At 45.7% G+C, this 21,323-nt stretch overlaps 1 protein-coding gene across 2 annotated transcripts in view; it reads right to left on the bottom strand.

Annotated features, from left to right (window-relative positions):
- ITPKA (inositol-trisphosphate 3-kinase A) overlaps positions 1–21,323 on the bottom strand; it is a 716,275-nt gene that overhangs the window by 296,288 nt on the left and 398,664 nt on the right. For both annotated transcript variants that reach the window (XM_069638830.1, XM_069638829.1), the window contains exon 4: positions 18,718–18,922. In XM_069638830.1, the coding sequence (XP_069494931.1) occupies positions 18,718–18,922 (205 nt within the window). The remainder of the gene's footprint in view (positions 1–18,717; positions 18,923–21,323) is intronic.

The following is a 21,323-nucleotide window of genomic DNA, read 5'->3' on the forward strand; positions in this document are numbered from 1 at the left end:
ATTGCTGCAATGAGAGGCAACATCAAGTCGCTCCTGGCGTCATTCCTCGGCACGCGCTTTAAGGTCAAGGTGGAGCATCTCCATCAGCACGCAGCGAGAAGGACTCAGACCAAGAGGTGCTCCCCATTTCCTACGGGGAAACATATCCTTCTTGAAGAATGTCTGGGATTTCACAAGACAGTGAATGTTATGTGAGTGAGCGCGTTCCCAGTTTGAGTGAGCGTGCATGTGCTGCCCCACTCGAGGGATATACGTCGCCACACACTGCCCTGTGGTGATGCAAATGCCAGACTCTTGCTAATGGGGCAGGGGGTGTAGCTTGTTTGTAAGCGCTCCTACATTTGATAAAGTGAGTTGGTGATGATTTCCCAGTTTGTTCAAGTGTGGCCACCTGGATGCACAGCTGACAAATTAATCACACTGCCACATAGCCTGAGTTTGGTGCACACACACACACACGCACACACATACACACACACGTGCGTGCACACGCGCTATTAGGAGGTGCTTAAGTGCTACCTATAAGCCAAAACTATTAAATTGGAGTACACCAAAAATGGATGGAGATGACATGTGACAAAGGACGCACAGTGTGTATTTCCTTATTTACCCACCCACTGACTGCCCACTGCTATGCTAATCCTTATTGCTTTTCCTACCTACTTCCTGCCTCTCCCCCACAAAACACATCCCTCTGAGATCTCTTTGAGCGGAATCGTACCACCACTGTGACAATAATATGTCGCCTGGTACGAAACTGCGCCTTTGCACAGTAAAAAAATGCCGACCTCCATTACTGAGACTAAAGGAAGCGACAGTTGCGGGGGTGTCCCCTGCTCCTCTTAGTCGTGGTAATGATGGTCGGGAGTTATGGGGGTTTCCCCCTTCCATTATATGGAGAGCGGGACAAGAATGTTTTAAGTAAATAAAATAAAAGGCCCTGCGGCACCAGCGCTGACCACATAAATGGATGAGAACTGACCCTGCAGGGATCGCGGGAAGGCAGCAGCACACTTTTGTGTGTGCCGCCCTTTACATTAAGTGGCCAGTGGGGAAGCGGGGTAGAGGGATGCGGACCACAGTGATCTATGTGATGACATAGATTCCTTTGAGCTAGCTCTATTAAGAAGTAATTAGGGTGTGGCCTTCCAGTGTTATTGCTAAGCAGTCTTCTGAGAGCCAATGGCTTTATAGAAGTTGCAAATAGGTTACAAGTGTAATAAAGAGGCCTTAACCACGTGTCCAGTCACGTGATTGATGTATTTCCATTGCTTGGACTGAAGCCCCGGGTAACACAAGCAGTAGCTAAGCCGGCAATTGTGTTTTTGTGTGTAGGCTGTAGCAATTGTCCCGGCACTGTTGTCTTATGTCTAGGCACTCACCCCATTTCCCAGTTGTTGCTATCTGATGGCCCAGTAAAACCATTTTGGCAGCGCCTGGCAAATGCCTATTGCATGCCTACACAAAAGCCAAAACGCCCGGCTTTGCCAATGCTTGCCAGAGATGCACCTACTGTGTGCTACAGACGGTGGGCTGCTTTCGCAAGGACTGTAAGGGTTAAATTAATCTGACAATAAAGGCAAGTGATACAGCTCGGAATTAATGAACCTCTAAAATAGGTTCCGCCCACGCGCACTTGCTCTTAACCTTCTGAGGTTTACTGTGGGCTAGAATTTGTTCTTTTTCTCTGAAAAGAGTTTCTTCCGAGCCCTGGTGCATTGAAAAATGAAATATCAAAATATCAGTCATAAGACCTTTATTTAAATGACACTCGTTATGTCAATTCCTGAACAAATCACTGCCTGGCACAGTTTCTCGCTTTCCACGTGTAGGTGATTTGTCTAATGTGTCAGAAACAAAAGATTTCCTTAAAAAAAAAAGAAAAAAAGCAGGCCCATCAGACTTACCCTGCCTCACTTTCTCTCCACCCAAACCTGTGGAAATCACAGACAACACATTCACACACTTGGGCGCACAGCATAGTGGCAAATTCATAAAGGACCAGCTGGGGCCAGATTACAGAAACTTTGCACCGGTGCAAGTGCAAAGTTTGCACGGTATTAGCACTAAGGCAAAGTTTGCCCTATTTTTAAAAACACTGGGACATATTAAAAAAACTATAGCACCTCGATGATTGCAGTTTGGCAGCATATTAAAAGCACCAGTGCAAAAATTGCCCTAGTGCAAAAAAGATGCATTTTCACTACATTTTTGCCCCAGGGCGAAGTTTACACTAGTGCTAATACCGAATGGTATTAGCACTAGGGCAAACTTTACCCTGATGCAAAAATACATCAAAAATGTATCTATTTAGCACTTTGACAATTTTAGCCCTGGTGCTTTTAATATGCCAAACTGCATTTGTCGAGGAGTTTTTTTAATGTGTCCCAGTGTTTTTAAAAAGTTTGCCCTAGTGATAATACTGTGCAAACTTTGCACCTGCACCGGTGAAAAGTATCTGTAATCGGGCCCCAGGAGCGCATCTGGTCTGCGTGGACCACGGCCGCTCCCGGCACAGGTTCCGTATTCACAACTCGGAAACTGCGTGTTGAAGTCTTGGCGGGAAGGCAAGTAGCCTGGGCCACAGCTTCTCTCTGTACAGTGTAGGTCAGAGATCTGCAACCTTTGGCTTTCATGATGTTTTGGACTACAATTCCCATCTCCCCCAGCCAAAAAAGTCAATAACGAGAGGTTACGGGAATCATATTCCCCCAAATCTGGAGAGAAGCATGCATTAGGTAAATATCTGCCTGCTGATATGTGCATAAACATTGGCTCCAGGCATCCATGTGGGTAGAACCTGCAAATATTAAAGCTCCAACCCACACTTCCATATCACCCACGCCAGTTGCCTAACAAAAGAAGGGGGAACCTGCAATGTTTGCTGAGCGGTGCCATAGATCCCTGCAGTCTGGGCTACATCCCAGGAAATGCTGCATTTACCTTTCTACCTGCACCCCTCCACCAAGGATTGCAAATGAGCCTATGAACATCAATGCCTATAGACCCCCATTACTGGCGGGATACGGGTGAAACTGCCTCACTGTCTCTGCTGCCCGATATTCTGGTATTACCGGGATATTACAGGCGGCGGGACTCCATTAAGTTCTCATTACACGGAGTCCCATGGGATGGGATTGCTGGAATTACCATCTGGCAAATATTTGTCGGTAGGGGCCTGAACTCCAGGCAGGTCAGGCCTGCCGGTAGTTCACTGCCCCTACCGGCAAACTTGTGTTTCTGCGGTCCAGAAAAAATGTTGGTGCCTGTATTACCAGCATTTATTTCCGGAATTGTTTCCGGACTGGGGACCTTGTAATGAGGCCCATAGCGAGCCCTGCTTTTCATCTGATCAGTTGCAAAGGAGGGACTGTCAAGGACTGGAAGTCCTTTCCTCTGGAAATCAGGGATGAACTCCCATATCATCTGGGGGCCACCAGGGCCCGCCCCTCAAAGTGCTCTTGCATTAGGCCATCTGCAGAAGTAAGGCTTTATTTTTGCTTGTGCATTTGTGGAGAATTTGCATGTTAATAATATTTTTTGTGAATTGGTCCATCATGGTACCTTCTCAGAGGTGGGTGAAGAAATCTCACATCGCAGTGCAGTCAGTATTCGGTAAGACAAAACTCAAAAAAATATGTGCGCTCATCTGAAGTGCTCCTTTCTCATAGGACATTAAACGGTTCCCTCCCATCTCACTGTGTCCGTTCGACCGCATTTGGTCAACGGCCGCTTCACCACATTTTTCACAACATGTTTTTAGGGATGTTGGGGTAAAGGTATATTGTATACTGATTTTACATTTATTACAGTAATGGGGTGGAGGAGGGTTGAGGGCATGGAAGAGGAGTTTGGGGGGCATGCCCCACGCAATGCAGTGAAGCGGCCCCTGCAGTGACATGGCCCGAACCTCATAGAAAAACATGAGATAACACATGAGGTTGTGTGGTGTTTATGCATCAGAGACACCTTGCTTTAGAAAAAGGCCTTAAAAGCTAGCAATTCCCTCACCCCACGGACACATCGAACAATATAATAAAAGGCCAGATGTATGTTTGTCCCTGACTGATGCAGTAGCTTTGTCTGTTGTCACCGCTAGAGGGAGCTGTTGCCTTACGATATGTAGCGGTCCTACTGTGTCAATGAAAACCTGCACTTTGGCCTGTCCACACGAGCCTGTACACTAGTAAGGATATAATTGGCCAATCGATGGCCACTGCTGCTTCGATATATATCAGAAGACATAGAACATGGGACAAATCATTAGGCTACTCCATGTAATCATGAACATTTTTCCTGAATAAGAGGTGTGAGTTTCTTAGGGGTGTGCATCACATGTGGTGGGAGTCACAGATAAGGGGTAAGGTGACTTAAATAGTCTGTGTCATTTCACCACACCTGCAACAACAACCACACCTCACAGACCCCCATACAACAGCACATGACAGACTCAGAACCAAATAACACACCGATATGCTCGGCATACGGTGTTAACCAAACCGAAGCTGCCAACAGTACTTCACAGCTGCATTGCTCTCCTCCAAACTTTGTCCTACTAATATGCCTAACCTACCCCTTTGTTTCAGATCGGCCAGAGCGCCAGGGCACCACTCCAGTGGTGATAGAAATATCGTTTAACATTAACATTTTTGCCTGTTAGAGGTTTAATCATCAGAACAGCCTGTTAAAAGTAAGTGAATTATAATTATATGTGTAATATTGAGTTGTAAGGCGCCGGTGACTATAGTAAAATAGTTTAAAAATACATGTTTTTAGATCCCTGATGAAGATGTTGCATTAAGTTAGCAAGACACGTCATAACCGGTTGCAGTTTGAGGTTGCACTTCACTCTATTGAGGTGTGAAGTGGGGCATTATGATGTGTAGAAATACCCCTGTAAAATTGGAGGATTCATTGTGACCTTTGTGGTCTTCCAGATGTTTTTCCTATGTTGTAGTGTGTGTCAAGGATTTTTTGTCAAATCTATGTCAATGACTGCTTGCTAAATGCATAATTCTGTCCACGATGGGTGAAATGCGTGGTTTGCGCACATATTTGTAAGATGAACCATATGTACAGATGATTAACTACTTTTTTACCTTTTGTGAAGGCATCATGAAGAAACACAGACAACAGAATTTTCTAAGGTATCCATAGTTAAGAGGTATTTGGAGGTCCAAAGGACATGGTTTACCTAGGTGACTAACTTCTCCACATGAATAACAGGAGTTTCCAACACTTGATGCTGTTGGAACAGAAGGAAGACTCTCACTCCCTCTTTGCCTACAGTTTAGCTTGATATCTTGAGTTTCCAGATTTCCAGGGAGTCGGGGAGGAGGGATACCTGTCATACCGCCGAGCTCCTGGCGTCTATGGAGCCGCTGGCGACGCGGAACTTAGCTCTGTTCGCTTCGGCCACGCCCCCTGTTTCCTGGTTTCCCTTCCTCTGATTCTTATTGGTTGGGCGCTCCGTGGCCCAGTGTTTTTAACCAGCCACTTCCGGTTCACGGATGCGTCGCAACGCTTCCGGTTTCGTCCGTTGGCTGAGTTGCTTGCTGCCTGTGATTTCCTTCAGAGTCTCTCGCTTGTCTGCTGGTAGGGTCCTCGTACCCTGTCCGGCCCCTTCTGTTCCTCGCTCCTCCTTCCGCTAGTCCTTCTGCCTTTCTCTCTCTCCCTTGGTTTTACTTTCTTAACCCGTCTCCCTTGCCCTCCTTCCAACTTGCTTACCCTCCCTCCTTCCCATCTTCTCTTATCGTCTTTTTCTCCTCGTGTCTGTTCAGCCCCTTCCGCTCTTCCTCGTCTACCTTCAGTATTGTTTGCTGTGACCTCCCGTGTACCAGACTCCGGCCTGTTTCCCTGGACTGCCTTTGCTTGCTGTTTTAGTCTCTTCCAATCCTAGCCTGTGTACCAGATCCTAGGACCTCTTACTGGACTGCCTGAGTTCTGGAGTATTCACTTCTCGTGTTGCCTCCAGACACTTTCCACCAGCTCTTACCTTTCAAGTATTCCTGGTTCCACGCCTACAAGACACCCAACTATAATACAGGGGTTTTTTGTGCCTAAGGGCTTTTTCCCCTCTTGGCCGATCCCGGGGGTGGGGCCCCCTGGTCTTCCCTCTTGGGGGGGCACGGTGGCTTCCTTCCGGGGTCGTCCCTATCTTCATAAAAAAAGGTGTCAGCCCGAAGAAAAGAAAAGAAAAGAAGGGTTCTTGGAAGGAAGAAGAAGGTGAGGAGTCGGGGGAGGGGGAGATTTCAGAAATTACACTTTCGGACGAAGATATCACCGACCCCGGTGACAATACCTCTGGTAAAATATCTTTCCTAAGGGAGAATCGTCTTTCCTTTTCTAAAGGACTGAAGACATGATTTTGACTCCCCTCTTTGCCAGATATTTTCTCCTGGTAACTTTCTCTCAAAGATGGATAGGGCAGAGGTTCTCATAAACTTTCATACCTTAAACCTTCCACTAATTGGCCTTGTTCCATCTCAATGGGGTCTTCTGAAAATTTACAAGAACAAACTTTAATTCTTCTTCGTTGTAAACCTAAAGAAATGATTATCTTGTCTCTCCCCGGTACTCTACAATCATGTGGACAAAAAAGATGGAACAAAAACACACGTTTTGGACTTAATGGTGGGTTCACACCTGTTGATTCCCCTCATATTCGTATCACACACAAGGATCTCAGGTTATGGTTAACAATTACTTTAGATTTTTACCATTACCGAATGTGTATCACTCACCTAACTTGCCCTCCAACAGAATTAACTAAACCCTCATGAGATGACTAAACCTAGGTTGCGCTGATGGGCCGCTTATTTACGCTGAGGGGATAGGTCAAGAAGCTGGCCCTGTCACTATTCTGTTACAGTCACCATATATTTATTTTAAAAAACACATCTTGAAGTTATGGGTTATTTGCTACACAAATTACATTTCTCACTTTATTCTTTTTCTTTGTGTCACAATTACAAACACTAAAATATCATTAGTACATGAATCTGTTTTGATTGGTTACAAAACCGAATTTTATCAGTGTTCCAACTGAACCTTACTAGCTGATGGTATTCTAGTTCTTATGCACTGTTACTCGAAGGAACATTACACCCTCTGGATAGAGAGTTTTAGAAACTTAAGATAAAGACCTTTTTACCAATCCAATGGTCTATTGCTTTTCAAAAAAGGTCAACTCGGGCCTATTGGCTACAGTGGTATGTGTTATTACCCACTTTCTTCAGGGGCACAGCACTGTTTTACGTGCTGTAAAAAAAGGAGGAGGATTTTTTCCGATGAATAACCCCACCCTGACTTGGTTCTTGCCAGACTCACAAATCATTATATGGATCAGAAAATGCAAGATCTCTATACATCTCAATATATTATGCTAGAGATGAGGTGAAAGATAATTGTCCTCATTACAAGTGTGGCGGTCCAGAATTATGGGTGCAGGTCGCACCGTACCAGCACCCATTTCCGGACCGCCACACTACAACTCTGCAGACATGGGCCGTTGAGCCGGGCAGGTCTGACCTGCCAGGCGTAACGGCCAATACCCACTGAGTTTTCACAGAAGCACTGGCACCGTTAGCAACGGTGCTGGTGTTTCCGTGTCCCCATTCCCATGGAGTCCTATGGGGGGCCATGGGAATGGGGTCTAACATTTTCCGGCACCTGACTTCCCGATCCGCCGAGACTTATAATGTCCTGTGGCGCTGGAAAAGTGTTATGAGTCTGGCGGCAACACGCCCAAAGCACCGGCAGGGTTACCGCCGGACTTGTAATGAGGCTGAATGTCTGTGTGTGTCCATGTATTATAAGGGATAAGATACCCCCTACAATACAGAAAAAGGATATTGCAAGTCACTTCGGAGTTCCATGATCTTATACTTTATTCCATATAAAACAATTGCCACTGATGAGTAAATATATCAGATGCTTTAGACGGACTCAGACTTTCATGCTCACAACACAGGAGAGGAGGTGGTGATCTTCAGGCAGGTTTTAACCTTCCCGGAAAATCATTAAAATCATGCCTTCACGCAACTAAAAAGAAAAGGGGGGTCATTTGACCCTCCACACTTCCAACCAGACGGTTTGAGAGAGTTTGGGTGTTGCTCCGTCTGGAAATCTCTGAGATAAATAACATATTATAAAATACAACAGTTGCAAGAAGTTTCGGTAAAACTAAAAAGGAGATTCACACCGTTTGATGCTCAGAAGTGAAGGCCCCCTTCTGTTCCATCACCGGGGTATTTCCTGTACTGTTAGTGTACACATGCAGAGGATGGCCAGAGTTAGCACTTACATGCTGTTGGGTCCCCACGTGCATATCTGTACATTTGCAAACAGAGCCGGCCTTAGGGGAGGGCGATCCGGGCGACCGCCCGGGGCGCCACACCCCCAGGGCGCCATTGGCCCCAGCCACGTCGGGTCGGGGGAGCCTTTCAAGGGCTTCTCCTTGCTGGCGTAGTGGCAGAAGGCGTGGCAGGTGCCTCATTGTTAGTTAATGCGCCGTGGCAGCGGAGCGCATTTAAGAACAATAGGGTGCTGATGCACCCTATTCATAGCATTACCTCCTCGCCGGAGCGAAGAGGTTTAAAAAAATAAATAAAAAAGTGGCACATCCGGTCCCGCACCCCCTCCGCCCGCCCCCTGTTGACCAGGCGCACACGGGGAAGAGGGGGTGCCAATTCACCCAGGGCACTGCTGCCCCTAAGGCCGGCCCTGTTTGCAAAGCGTAGTGTGCAGGTGAAGAGTAAAACAAAGTGAAATTCCCTTTACGCTTCACTTTCACGCGCTGCATTGTAAAACAGTAAACACTGCCTGCACATTAGACGTTGTAGTCTGCATATACTAAAGAATTCCTTTGGAATCTGCATGCATATCAGCAGGCGAACTTGCAAAGCGGAGTCCACAGGAATCCATAGGTTTTATGCTCATGTGAAAAGCTCATGCAGATGTAAAACCTGGTGCTCTTCCAAGACGGAAGCGGGAACCGTAGCGGAGATACATACTCCACGTTGTGCCCCTCCTCCACCATCAGCGGGCACTAAGACGAGCTGGAGTGCCCAGTGGAAGCATTCGAGCAATATGCCTTGCTTTCACGCTTTCCTTTTGCACTCTGCTTCGTGCACAATGGCCCGCAAATGTTTTTTAAGGCAAAGGCATGGATTCAGGCACATAAAGCGCATACCTCCCCACCTCACACGGAAAAGACAAGTGAAAGCAGGGAAGACCTGCTGCCAAAGTCAAGTATGTTATTGAACAAGACACAGCTCACACGCTGGGTCCAACAAATGTCACAAGCATTCGCATGAAGATGTTCAGACCGAACAGACTCGTCCAATAGAAACCTTGTTTTCCTGAGTGGCTGGCGCTTTCAAGAGAGGCAGTCAACACAGGTTTGGGGAACCAAATTTAAGAGACCTGAGTCAGCCCTGTGGTATTTGAATGTGGCACCGATATCATGCAACAGGGCACTTGTGTCTTCATGCTAAAAACATAGCAAAACCCACATTTCTGCTCAAGATTTTTTCATCAAGATGGGGCAAACCGGCTTTGCTTCTAAACTAGAAAGAGCCGGTTGGATTGGCAAGCAACACTGGCAAGGCAGCTTTCCCCACTGGGGTGCCTTCATTCGAATGGGCGGGCCCGCAAGGCGACATTTAACTGCAGGATATGGTATCCAGTAATGCAATAACAGAGAAACAAAAACAGAGACATTTTAAAAGATAGATATGGGGGTGGGGTAAGGGGGCAAAACGGGTGGGAATGGGGTTGGGGTTGGTTTATGCACATAGAGAAACGGGGTGTTTCGGGGGGGGTGCCCCCCAAAAAAGCCAAAACAAATTCAATCTTTTTTCACTTATTGTTTTCGCTGAAAAAGCATTCTCTGTAATGTGTTCTCTGTAATCACATAGAACCGCAGGATATAACTGCTTTACCCGCTGTTGCCAACTATGTCCTCCTAGAAGTAGTATCCCAGTGTAAGGCACGCTCCGAAATGATGCAAGTCCACAAGGCGCCATGTGGTTTTACTGAACGACGTGCCATGGAACGATGCAACGCATCCGTTTCAGGCCAACCGGCATACGTATGGACCAGCACGGAACGTTAGGGCTTATGCATTTATAATGCCCTTTACAGCCTTTTACAGACTGTTGACGTTTGTGATTATTTGCAGTTCCCATCCTGTTGATGTTTGTGATTGGTTGCGTCGCAGTCCGCAGCCATTGCTATTGCCTATCTAGTTGGCCAATGGGATGGTTTCCTGTAGAATAACCTGCGCTGCATGTTCATGTCAGTGACATTTGGAGATCAAGCCCAGTTGTTGGAAATAAAAGGGATTTTTTTCTGCAACACAAAAAATGTTGGTTCTTGTGGAGCAATTTTTAGAATAAGCATTTGTTGAAATACAGTTGCACATCTGATGCAAATTGCCCGATCCTGGCCTACACACATGCATATCAGTATGGATTTTAAACATACATGTGGTCACATGAGTAAAATATCCATACACCCGACCGATTCATAGATGCGGCTGATAGGCTCTCAATGGATGCCATCGCGCACTGGCAAGTTAAGTTTGGAAAGGTTGAAAATGTGCCGAAAGACGCACGCATTGGCAAAGCCAATGGTTTCAGCCTTTGTGCAGGTATGGCTTAGACGTTTGCCATAAGATGGCAATAGGTGTGAGTGCTTAGGCATATGACAGCAAACGACTCACTAATGCCTATAAAAGGGCCCAAACGGCTGGCTTTGCCAATGCTTGTTATCTGTGCGAATGAGCTTGTGACATTCAGGTCGTCCACACAGAGGTGTCTGACTACAGATAAGGGGAAAAATGAGTTTTTTAATCGGGGGTGGGCTTGGGAATGAATTCTGCTCTTTCGAGTGCCTGTGCTACTGTGTTTTTTTTTTTTTATTGGTTAATTACAATGCGCTTAATACCCAGTGGTTTCTAAACTCGGACCCGGGGATTGAACCTGTTTTGCTATGCGTCATCTTGCTTCCAAGGCCAGCGCGTTGCCCCTGGGCTATCGTCCCGTTTCGGGCTGCACCATTGCCCAGTCCTGTAGGTGTATTACTGTGTTAAGATCAGACGACTGAAAGCTGTAGGTAGCTAGCACGTACCACCCACAGAACATCACACTCGCTTCTCCGCCATCAGATTGCCATTTTAATCACAATAACAACCTTTCTGTGCCAAACCCACATCGCCAGAGTGATACATTTCCTCGGAACGATGACACGTGGTTTGAGTTTAAGGAAGGCCACGCAGGAACGTTCCATGCTGTGATCTCTGGGCGCAGCCATGTTTTGCTGGCACTGTTTACACGACGGTGTGTCAGTTCGCAGGGTGGCGGGGCATCTGTTCTGGGTCGCTCACCCGACACTCTTTCAAATCGCGAAACAGCCCTTCCTTCATCGACTTTTCTATCAACATTCCGGGTGGGCGAAGGGGGAGAGGGTTCCACCCCGCCTCAGATTCCCTGGCCTTTCCAGTTCCCCTCACCATCCTATCGTGTGATTCTGAATGTGAGTGCAGACAGAAAACCCAGCACAACAAACTCAAAGTGTGGAAAGGACAGGGGGAGGGAGCAGTGAGCAGAAGAGAGAGGGGCGAGAGAATGCAAGAGAAGAGGGAGAAAGAAGAGGGATGGGGAAGATGAAGGGCTGGTTCTATGTCATTTCATCAACGGGTGTCATTTTGATGTTTTTTTCCGAGGATTTTTTTACCAAAAAAACTCATTGAAATACATGTTTTATTTTTGGGGGGGTTTCCACCCCCAATCCGCCATCCCCTATTTTTTTAACCTATTCAAGACTCCCTCACCCCTTAAATATACACTTTTCCAACCTCCATACCCCCCTATATATTTCGATGAGTTTTTTCGGAAAAATTTACTTGGAAAAAACCCCTCTGAATTACACCCGTCGATGAAAGAACACTATACCGAATGGCTGACAGAAGAGTTGTCAAGAGACCACAATAAGGCTTTTGTTTCTTCTTAAGTACAATTTGATGTGTATACTCTTCAAAAATTCCAATACTGTGAAATACAGTGATACCCACTCCCCTCTGAGTCTGATATAGCAGATGTGCCAAAATAAATAAATCCTTTCCTTGTTTAATCCAGTACATGTTAATATGTCAGAGTATTTCTATTACCTTTCTTTTCCCACCTATTCTGCAATTCCTATCGGAAAAGCCCACCATATTTCTGGCACCTAACACTTCTCCTGTTTCCAAGGGGTTTACCCTAAACTTCCTAAAGAACTACTTTCCATGACAGATCAAATGTACCAGATATAGCTGTGTTCTAATTCTGCAGGCGCAACCATATTCTCCGCAGACATTACTCTTCCAGTATTGAGCATAAGTTTGATCGTCAAATTAATTTCTCTCAATTTCAATGTCCGTTTCTTAGCCAACTAAAAGGAGTTTGTTGGCAATCATCAAATTTAAAGGAATTCCATATACGCCCATGATTGCCATCTCAAAATCAACTTATCGTTTAAAAACACAATGGGTATCCTTACGAGGTTGCCGTAAAACCCGGCAATACCCGGCGGGTTGCTGGCATCCCTGTAACACCGTTACCGCTGACTGACATCCCGGTGCTACAGTGATATCACAATCAGCGGTGGTACGGTAAATAGGATACCATGGGAGTGGGGACACTGAAACACCGGCACTGTTGTTAACTGTGCCAGTGCTTCAGTGAAAAACATGCTGATAGGGGGCTGAACTGCCAGCAGGTCAGGCCTGCCGGTAGTTCAGTGCCCCTACTGGCATACTTATAGTTTGGCCGCCCGGAAAGGGTGCCGGTATGTTGCTACGTGCGCCCTTATTACCAGAATGCTGAACTCGCAATGAGGGCGAATGCCCTGCAATTTCATCAGCAAAGTGAGCCACTATTTTAGTACTAGCAAGCACAGATACATGCGCTCCGTTGCTTCGCGACGCAAGGTACACACTCAATTATACCTTAATAATAATAATACAAATGATAAGATACAGAAGATAAGGCCAACTCAGCTTTTATATATTGTATAGGTACATTCATAATAAGTCCCAAACCAGCCTTTGATACTATGTAGCCAAGTTAAGCCGCATGTTGCCACAATTCGACACCATACAGGGTGGGGCCTCCCTCTGGAACAGCCTCCCTGCCACTCTAAAACTTGAGGAGAACCATCTTTGGTTCCGGAAGCACCTCAAGACCTTCCTCTTTTCTTCTGCCTTCGCCCCCTTTCTCCCCTGCTGATCTGTTTCTCTCTCGGCACCATGCCCCTGGCCACCCTCTGTCCTCCGGGCCCAGCTGCCTGCTCACCCTCCCACACTGCCTCCCGGCCACCCCTTGCATTGGGGTCTGTATCTGTACCCATACATCCCCCCCACTTTTCTTCCTACACTTATCAGACCTACCCTGTCTGCTGCCTTAAACCTAGCACTTGCCAATTGCTGGCTGCACTACCACTGTTTGTTGATTTTATTATTTATTTATTTATTAATTATTATTTATCTGTTTCTCCTTTTCTTTCGCACTTTCCACTACCCCCCCTTCCATGCACTTTTCCCCTCCCCTCCCCAATGCACTTGCGTGTTCTCAATGTCACTGGGAATAGTAAGATCGTGGTTTTGTTCTCCCCTGTTCCCCTCCCTTGCCGCACTCTGAAACACTTGTGTATGAGCACGATAGAAATAAAATATCAATATATATATATCAATACAAGGTAAATAAAATTATATTACTTTCAGTTTATAGGGGTATTAGACTGTACCTCCCTTGCTCATCTTCAAAACCCTCTCAGAACAGGCACTTCCTTTCGAGTTCTGTTGCTCACGCTTTCTTAATATTTTTTCCCGCCAAAGTAGTTCAACTCTCTTACTCCCTCAATGTCTTTTTATGCAACGGATTAAGGCCTTCACAACATGTATGGTGGCACCGGCAAACAGTGGCAGTAACAGATCTGCTACCACATTTCCTGAATGTCCATACTGCAAACGTGGCGGTAACTTGAGCCAAAAACCTCCAGCACATGGGGAAATGTATTTTCTCCACAAATTTGGAGGTGCTAATCACAAGTGCACATACTGCCAGCGGTAAATCCTCCAAACCCCACTGGAGTACAATGGACCCCAGAATGAGGAATAAGACTGCCTCTATGGCACTCTAAATGTGTTGATTTTACCACCTAAACGAAAGTCGGTGTCAGTCGTTGAGTTTAGCAGGGCTAATTCCACCGAACTTGAGTATGAGGCCCCAAACGATCTTGCAGTCTTTTTTTTATTGTTGTCTAACACGTGGCTTTATCTTTGAGTGGAATATATCCACAGACAGAAAGAGGCATAGAAAGGAAAGATTCAGGGACGATATAGAAGAGTGGCACATGGCTGCATAGAGAGAGAAACAAAGGCGTAGAGGCGGTAAAGCCCATCACCACAGCAACAAACCGTAACACGTGTGAGTATATACATTCACAATGGAATTAGAAGGCTACTCCAGGAGGCGGCTTATTTGTCGAGCAAACAAGAAGCAGAACATAGGACCAATGAACTGTCCATCATAAAGCGGATGGTGCCCAAACCATAACAACATCAGACTCCCAGTCAAATAAGAGGGGACCTGATGATAAAATATGCCATCTCCTTATATTATAAGTCTTGGCACGAAGTCCAGAAAATGTCCTTTGTAACGATATAGCTTGCTGAGCTGCCAAGGGCCAACGGCACATCCCAAATCATAAACCGCAACAGGCGGATCAGAGTTGGTTGGTAGCCTTTAAATGAGGCGGTAACGCTATTACTGCTGCATTTAAGGGCTGGCCCAATCACGAGTTGGGCGGAATGTTTGGAGTTTTACCTCCACCTTTTTGCTGGAGGTAAACATCTCCACATTCTGCCTGTGTTTGGCGCTAGTAGCGCAGCGCTAATAGTGCTTAAAAACACCATTGGGTACAATGGACCCAAAGGGCAGTGGGAATGTACAGCTGCACCACTATTCGTGATCCGCCACTAATAGCGCCGCACCAAGAAGCCCTAAAGCTATTTGCATTGGCGGTATCCTGGTGGTATTACCGCCAGGATACCGCCAAGGTCCTGATGAGGCCCAGAGTACTCACTTTGCACTTTAACATCTTCTATTATCAGAGTGAGCTGAGTGTTTGCTGCAAGGGGGAACTCTGCTAAACACAGCAGCACAGCAGTGTTTCTTACTTTTTGGAGTCTTTCCTTCATTTCCACATATGAGGAGGAGGTCTTATCTGCTTATTACATCCACCTGCAAGTGGAGCATGGCGGAGTGAGCTGAGAGTTTGGTGCAAGGAGGAACTCTGCTTAACACAGCTATGGTGTTTCCTACTTTTTGGAGTCTTTCCTTCATTTCCACATATGAGGAGTAGGTTTTACCTGCTTATTACATTCACCTGCAAGCGGAGCATGGCGGAGTGAGCTGAGAGTTTGGGGTTTCGGGGAGGCGGACACTCTTCCACTCTGCTCGCATTTCTATATGGATTTGAAGACTGGCGGTTACTGTGACGCCTAGCGACTAAAGCCATGAACTGTAAGTTGCTTCTTGACCTTATTGCTGTTACTGATAATGCTGGGAATGCTTTGGTGCTTTGTGCCTTGTGTCTGCTTGCCTTTCACTGTTGACAGCACAAAGTTCAGTTGGTGACTGTGGGGTATCATCCCTTTGAACCAACACATCTACATTTCTTTTGAGACTACCTGCATATGCCCAAGGCCCATGCCATGTGACTACTCCTTTGAGAGCCTGGACGTTCGCCCGTGTGGAATGAGGTCAGCGAACAGCACCACCTCCATTGGATAGAGTTACTATTTGTGTAGGACCCGCCGGGTGCCGCTGGTCCTCCCCTCTGGGATCACTTGGCCTTTCTTTCAGCAAGCATCACCAGCTGTGGTGAATCCCACTAAGCTTGCCTGATACTTGCATCTCAGCAACCCTTTGGCTCTCTCTTAGGGGATTGATTTACTACTGTATATATTGATTGGTAGTCCCTGTCTGCAGCAACGACAAAGTGATGCACGACTACCACAGCCGCGGCACGTGTGGTGAAATGCGCCGTAGTATCCAGGAAAGACAGAATGACCAACAGACCTCAATCATTGGACCTCCCCACTGAAGTCATTGATGAAGAGAGGGGTGGTGATGGCCAGCCTCCAAGTGAAATCGCAAACTCTACCGGTAGAGGGGTGTTTTCCCCTCCCCCTCACTTTGAGTTACGCAAAGGCAATACATTCAGATCCACAGAACATTCTGGCATCTCACGACACACATTACGAGCTTGTCCACAATGGACCGTGGCTTTATTAGAGGCTGGACTTACACCTAATTCAGACACTAAGATCACTGATTTATTTTTTAATAACATTTATTTATTGTTGCACACAAATAAAACACATATGCATTATAAAACAATTGGAGAACATTGACACCAACATACATCGCTGACCACATTAATCGGAATCATCAGCTTCAGATTTGTCCAATAAGTATTGTTTATGCCTGGCCCATATATTCCTTGGCCTGGAGGTGGGCAGTACTGAGTCTATATATAGTTCGTCCGTATAATTTGTCCAAATCATGTCCCTGTCCCATTCCGCCTTTGTTGGCGGGGAGTTACTTTTCTACTTCATCAGAATAGCCCTTTTAGCTATCAATAGGCTTAGGTTCAGTAGTTTCCGCCAGGTTGGGTTCATCTTCCCTGTGGCACCCAATATGCACAACATCGGTGACCATTCAATGGGCTGATCCGCCATCTCGTCTAGTGCTGCACAGATCTCCGCCCAGTATTCTCTAAGTGTTGTGCATGCCCATAGCATATGGAACATGTCTGCTTCTTCGGACTAAGATCACTGATTTTTATCATGTTCCCAGTCATGAACTGGAGGAAGCTGCACATGATCTGTGCTCAGAACTGGCTGGTGATCTTGCCCTATCGATTCCCTGAATTGGCTCAAAAGCTATAGAAACAGTGGCAAAAGCCCTGATTATGCCTGGTATGGGCTTCATTCCAGATCTAACTGAAAAGGGCATAGGCCCAACCTTATTTGATGACCAGAAAGCTAGCCCAGCCAGCGACTTGACAGACTCTCAATTAGAGGATCCGAACAACCAGTCACCTGAGGGGCCTGATGTGCAGGATAGGGCAAGCTCCCTTACCATCTCAAGCCCTCTACAAGCTGTATAAATAAACAATAAGGGGCTTGATATCTCTAGCCTGAGGCATTCACCCATCATCCAATCTATTCCAGCACCCTTTAGAGGGATTTCCCCTATGCCAGTTCGTGAAGACACAATGGAATTCACTGCTGGCACATGTGACTTGGATGATGGCACATTCTCTGCAGTCATGTTCAACATCCTTGAAACACTTATCTCCCAACTAATCTCTAAATGTGATGTGATGGCAGAAAACATGGGTAGTATGGCCCTGAACATTGATAAAACAATGGTGACAGTTAACGACACCGTCAAAACTCTAAACACCACCTCCAGTAAGGTTGAGGCACTGAAGGAACGAGCAACGGTGCTGCTAAACCTCGCTGATGATCCTCCTCAAAGGAATCCAGCGCAAGCTGACCATGCGATGGGGAACACTGATCCTGACTCGTCTGCATGGTACCTACGCACAAAGAAAAGATCTGTACAACATGCAATCATGTATGAAGACTTGCCGGTGAAAAGAAAAAGGAAAAACTGCCAAACAAAGGCTACTCGAGAACTTGAAAACACAGTGGGCCTCATTACGAGGTTGGAGGTAGCCTTGCCGGTAGAACCGGCAAGGTTACCTCCAAACTCGCATCCGGGTCCGGCACCCGCGAATGGGCAATTAGCGGGCTATTCTGGCCCAGCCGGACCCAGTAATTGTCCTTTCACGGGTGCCGGGCCCGGTACATCCCCATTCCCATTTGAGCCCCGTAGGGCTTAATGGGAATGGGGAGGGCGGTAGCTCCGGTACCGTTAATAACTATCCCAATTACAGACCTTGGCTCCACAGCAATGCACATGCATGCTATTCATGGTGACTTGAAGGAGACCTCCTCGACAAACCCAATCGTCTCTAGCTACAATGTACAAACTCTAGGGGTCACCAAAACTACTAGGCGCCCGCTTCATCAAGAACGAATTCCAGGTTCCATGTCATTTCATCGCTGGATGGTTTTTCATGGGGTTTTTTACCACAGATTTTTTACGAAAACACTCATCAAATTTTAATTTTTTTATATTTGGGGGTTATCCCCCAAACCCCATCCCCTTTAATTTATTTTTTTTTAATTCCCGTACACCCACACCCAATTTATATTTTTTCTAACCCCCCCAAAAATAATGTGATGAGGTTTTTTAGACAAAAAATTCACGGTTCAAAACCCTGCGAAAAAAACATCCTGCGATGAAAGGACGTCGTACTGAATTCCACACCCACTGAATTAACAAATCGACTTAGTCCCTGTCCTAAAGTAAACCTTTTCAAACACACGGGGCCCACATATACAAACACCTATCTATAAGAGTATGCCATACTTACATTTAACAATGATGCAGAGGGGGACATTTCCCCAAATTAAACAATCTTACATACTAGAACAGTGGATCAGAAATGTTAAACAGCAACTATGAAATGTGTGTAAGCATGGTTATAGCCACTTATCTGAAAGGGATAGTTTTGAAGGAGTAAATCGCTCACCTTTATGCCCTCGATCCTAAACCCTAGCGTGGCGGTCGAGCTGATGGTCTCGCGCCACTGCATGTAGCGCGGCTTTGTCACGCCCTGTTGCGCGTTCTCTTCTTCGGTGGGCGCTAGCGGGTCCACTTCGATCATTTTTTTGTACATGTCCTTCCGCAGTTTGGGCTTCCCTCTGGCTTTGGTCAACTCCTCTTCCAGATAGGTTCTGCCAAAAAATGACAAACCAAATGGTGACGCCTTGTATGCATGCTCTTACGTATGACCAGCAGTTACAACTTCCAAAAGCACATTATGTAAATCAGAGAACAAGGATTGACCAAGTTATTACAACATAAGATGAGAGTATGCACGTCCAGTAGGTGATTTCCAGCTTTATTGCCAGCTTCTGGTCTGAGCCTTGTTCTTGAACCACCCTGATGCCACTATCATGGCAATGCCTGCTTTTTAAACAACCCATTTGTTGCATAAGTGCTTAATCTCTAGGACTGCGCTGAAAATGGAATAGGCTTGCCAAGCCCCTTTGATCTGAAAGGTTCATCTTTGCAATGGTGGAAATGCTTGCGGAAGTGTGTGTGTTACCAACACAATGAGCAGCAATATGAGTTTGGAATAAGTCCTCCTGATTATGAGTTGCAAACCCAATAGGAGGTATTACGTACAGCAGATGCATTGAGCTATTTCATACAAATACAACAAATGGCCTCTTTACAAGTATGGCGGTGCAGTAAAAAAGGCAGTTTTTAAAAAGATTATTTTAAATTGTGATATAGTTTAAAGTAAACTTTAAATGAACATCTAAAAACAATGTGCAACATTACAACACATAAAAATAAATAACACATGGAAAACAAATCCTAAAAACATTGTTAACAAAGCTTCATATTAATACTTCGATCCCTCCTAAAAATCGACACATGCCAATAATTAATGAAACGTTCTCTCCCCATATTAGCCTGGACCAAACTAAGTTCTGTGAAATGATAGTTCGAAAGCAATCAGTGGGGGTCATTGCGACCCTGCCGGTCTGGTAACAACAGTGCGATAGGCTTACCGGCACCGTTGTTACCGGACCAGCAGAGTACTAGTTTGCGGGCTGGATGTCCTCCTATCCGCCAGGTCTGACCTGGCAGGCGGAACGGGATCCGCTCTAAGACTTTCACGGTAGCACTGGCACTGTTATGAATGGCGCCAGTGCTACCATCATCCCCATTCCCATTGAGTCCTATGGGACTTAAATGGGATTGGGGAATAGCATTTACAGTGCCTAATTTCTTGGAAGGCTGGGGTCATAATACCCTGGTAATTCCAGGAAGTCCGGTGCCAGAAAAACCACGAGTCCGGCATCCAGCCCAGCACGACTACCGCCGGACTCGTAATGAGGCCCAGTGTCTTAAAAGAATTCTTATGCCCTTATTGAATGTTCTTTTGGACACTCGATGACCCAGTGATGTAGGGTTTCTGACCAATCTTTGGTATTGCACAAACAAGTGACTTCCTTCACCACTATGTCTGGCAAATTCCAATTTTTAGTCCTTTCCCTGGTAGGGAATTGGTTTAATCTAAAGCGCACGTACATAGTGCGCAGCTTGTTACAAGGTAAACGAATTAGGTATACCCTAGATTGTGCTCTTTTATGTGAAAATGAGTGCATTCCAAATACGTGGAATCATTTGGGAACGTCTCCAGCGTCAGCCTCCAATCACAGCTAAAACGTTTATGCTTAGCCTTACCAGGACGATGAATACATTCTTCTTCTGAGGAATCAATATTTACCAATACATCCTGCATCTTACTTTTAAAACAATCTAATGAAACCACAGATTAATCAATCATCACAACATATAAGGAATTGACTGGAGGTTCCAGTATTTTTGTGTCATTTAGCCGCTGTCTCCAAAGATGACAGGTCTTCAATGAAACCAGGGCCAATTCACGTCTAATAATGGAATTGGGCACTGAGAGTGCCAATACCAGTGCCCTTTTCCATGAAGTACCCTGCAAAACAATCAAATAGTACCCCCAAGTCCACTGTCGACATATCCACCCTGAAAGAAGACCCAGCTCTATTTTCCCCAAGTAATAACTCAAAGCTGGGATCAGTGAGAATTTACACAATTTAGACAAAACACGTTTCAAATGAGAAATGTATGGCAAAAGCTTTTCCTGTTGTGTGTTCATCCACATAGCTTTGGCCGAGGAATTTACAAGACTGAAACCCAAGTAACGTAGGGATGTTACATGTTCAATTCTCTCGTTCCCAATAGACCACCACACATTTTTTCGGTTTGGTTTTGTTAGCAAAGATCACGACTTCTGATTTCCCCACATTAGCCAGTAAGTTGTTTTCTATGGCATATTGATGGAACAAATTGAATTTGCTTTGTAACCCCATAGGAGTCATGCCGAAAAATATGAGGACTCAACAAAATAAATTAGCACCACACAACTTGCACCTTGTGAAAGTGGTTTTATTTGTTGGTGTGTCCTTTGGTTACTCGTGTTTCGACACCTGGCCTTTTTCAAACCCAGACATTAACGCAAGTGTTGACAAGATAAGTATCTTAGTGGTTGCAATCGATGTTCTTGTTGAGTCATTCATTACTGGG

The sequence above is a fragment of the Ambystoma mexicanum genome, chromosome 14, assembly GCF_040938575.1.
Source record: "Ambystoma mexicanum isolate Mex_15411 chromosome 14, UKY_AmexF1_1, whole genome shotgun sequence".
Classification (NCBI taxonomy): Eukaryota; Metazoa; Chordata; class Amphibia; order Caudata; family Ambystomatidae; genus Ambystoma; species Ambystoma mexicanum.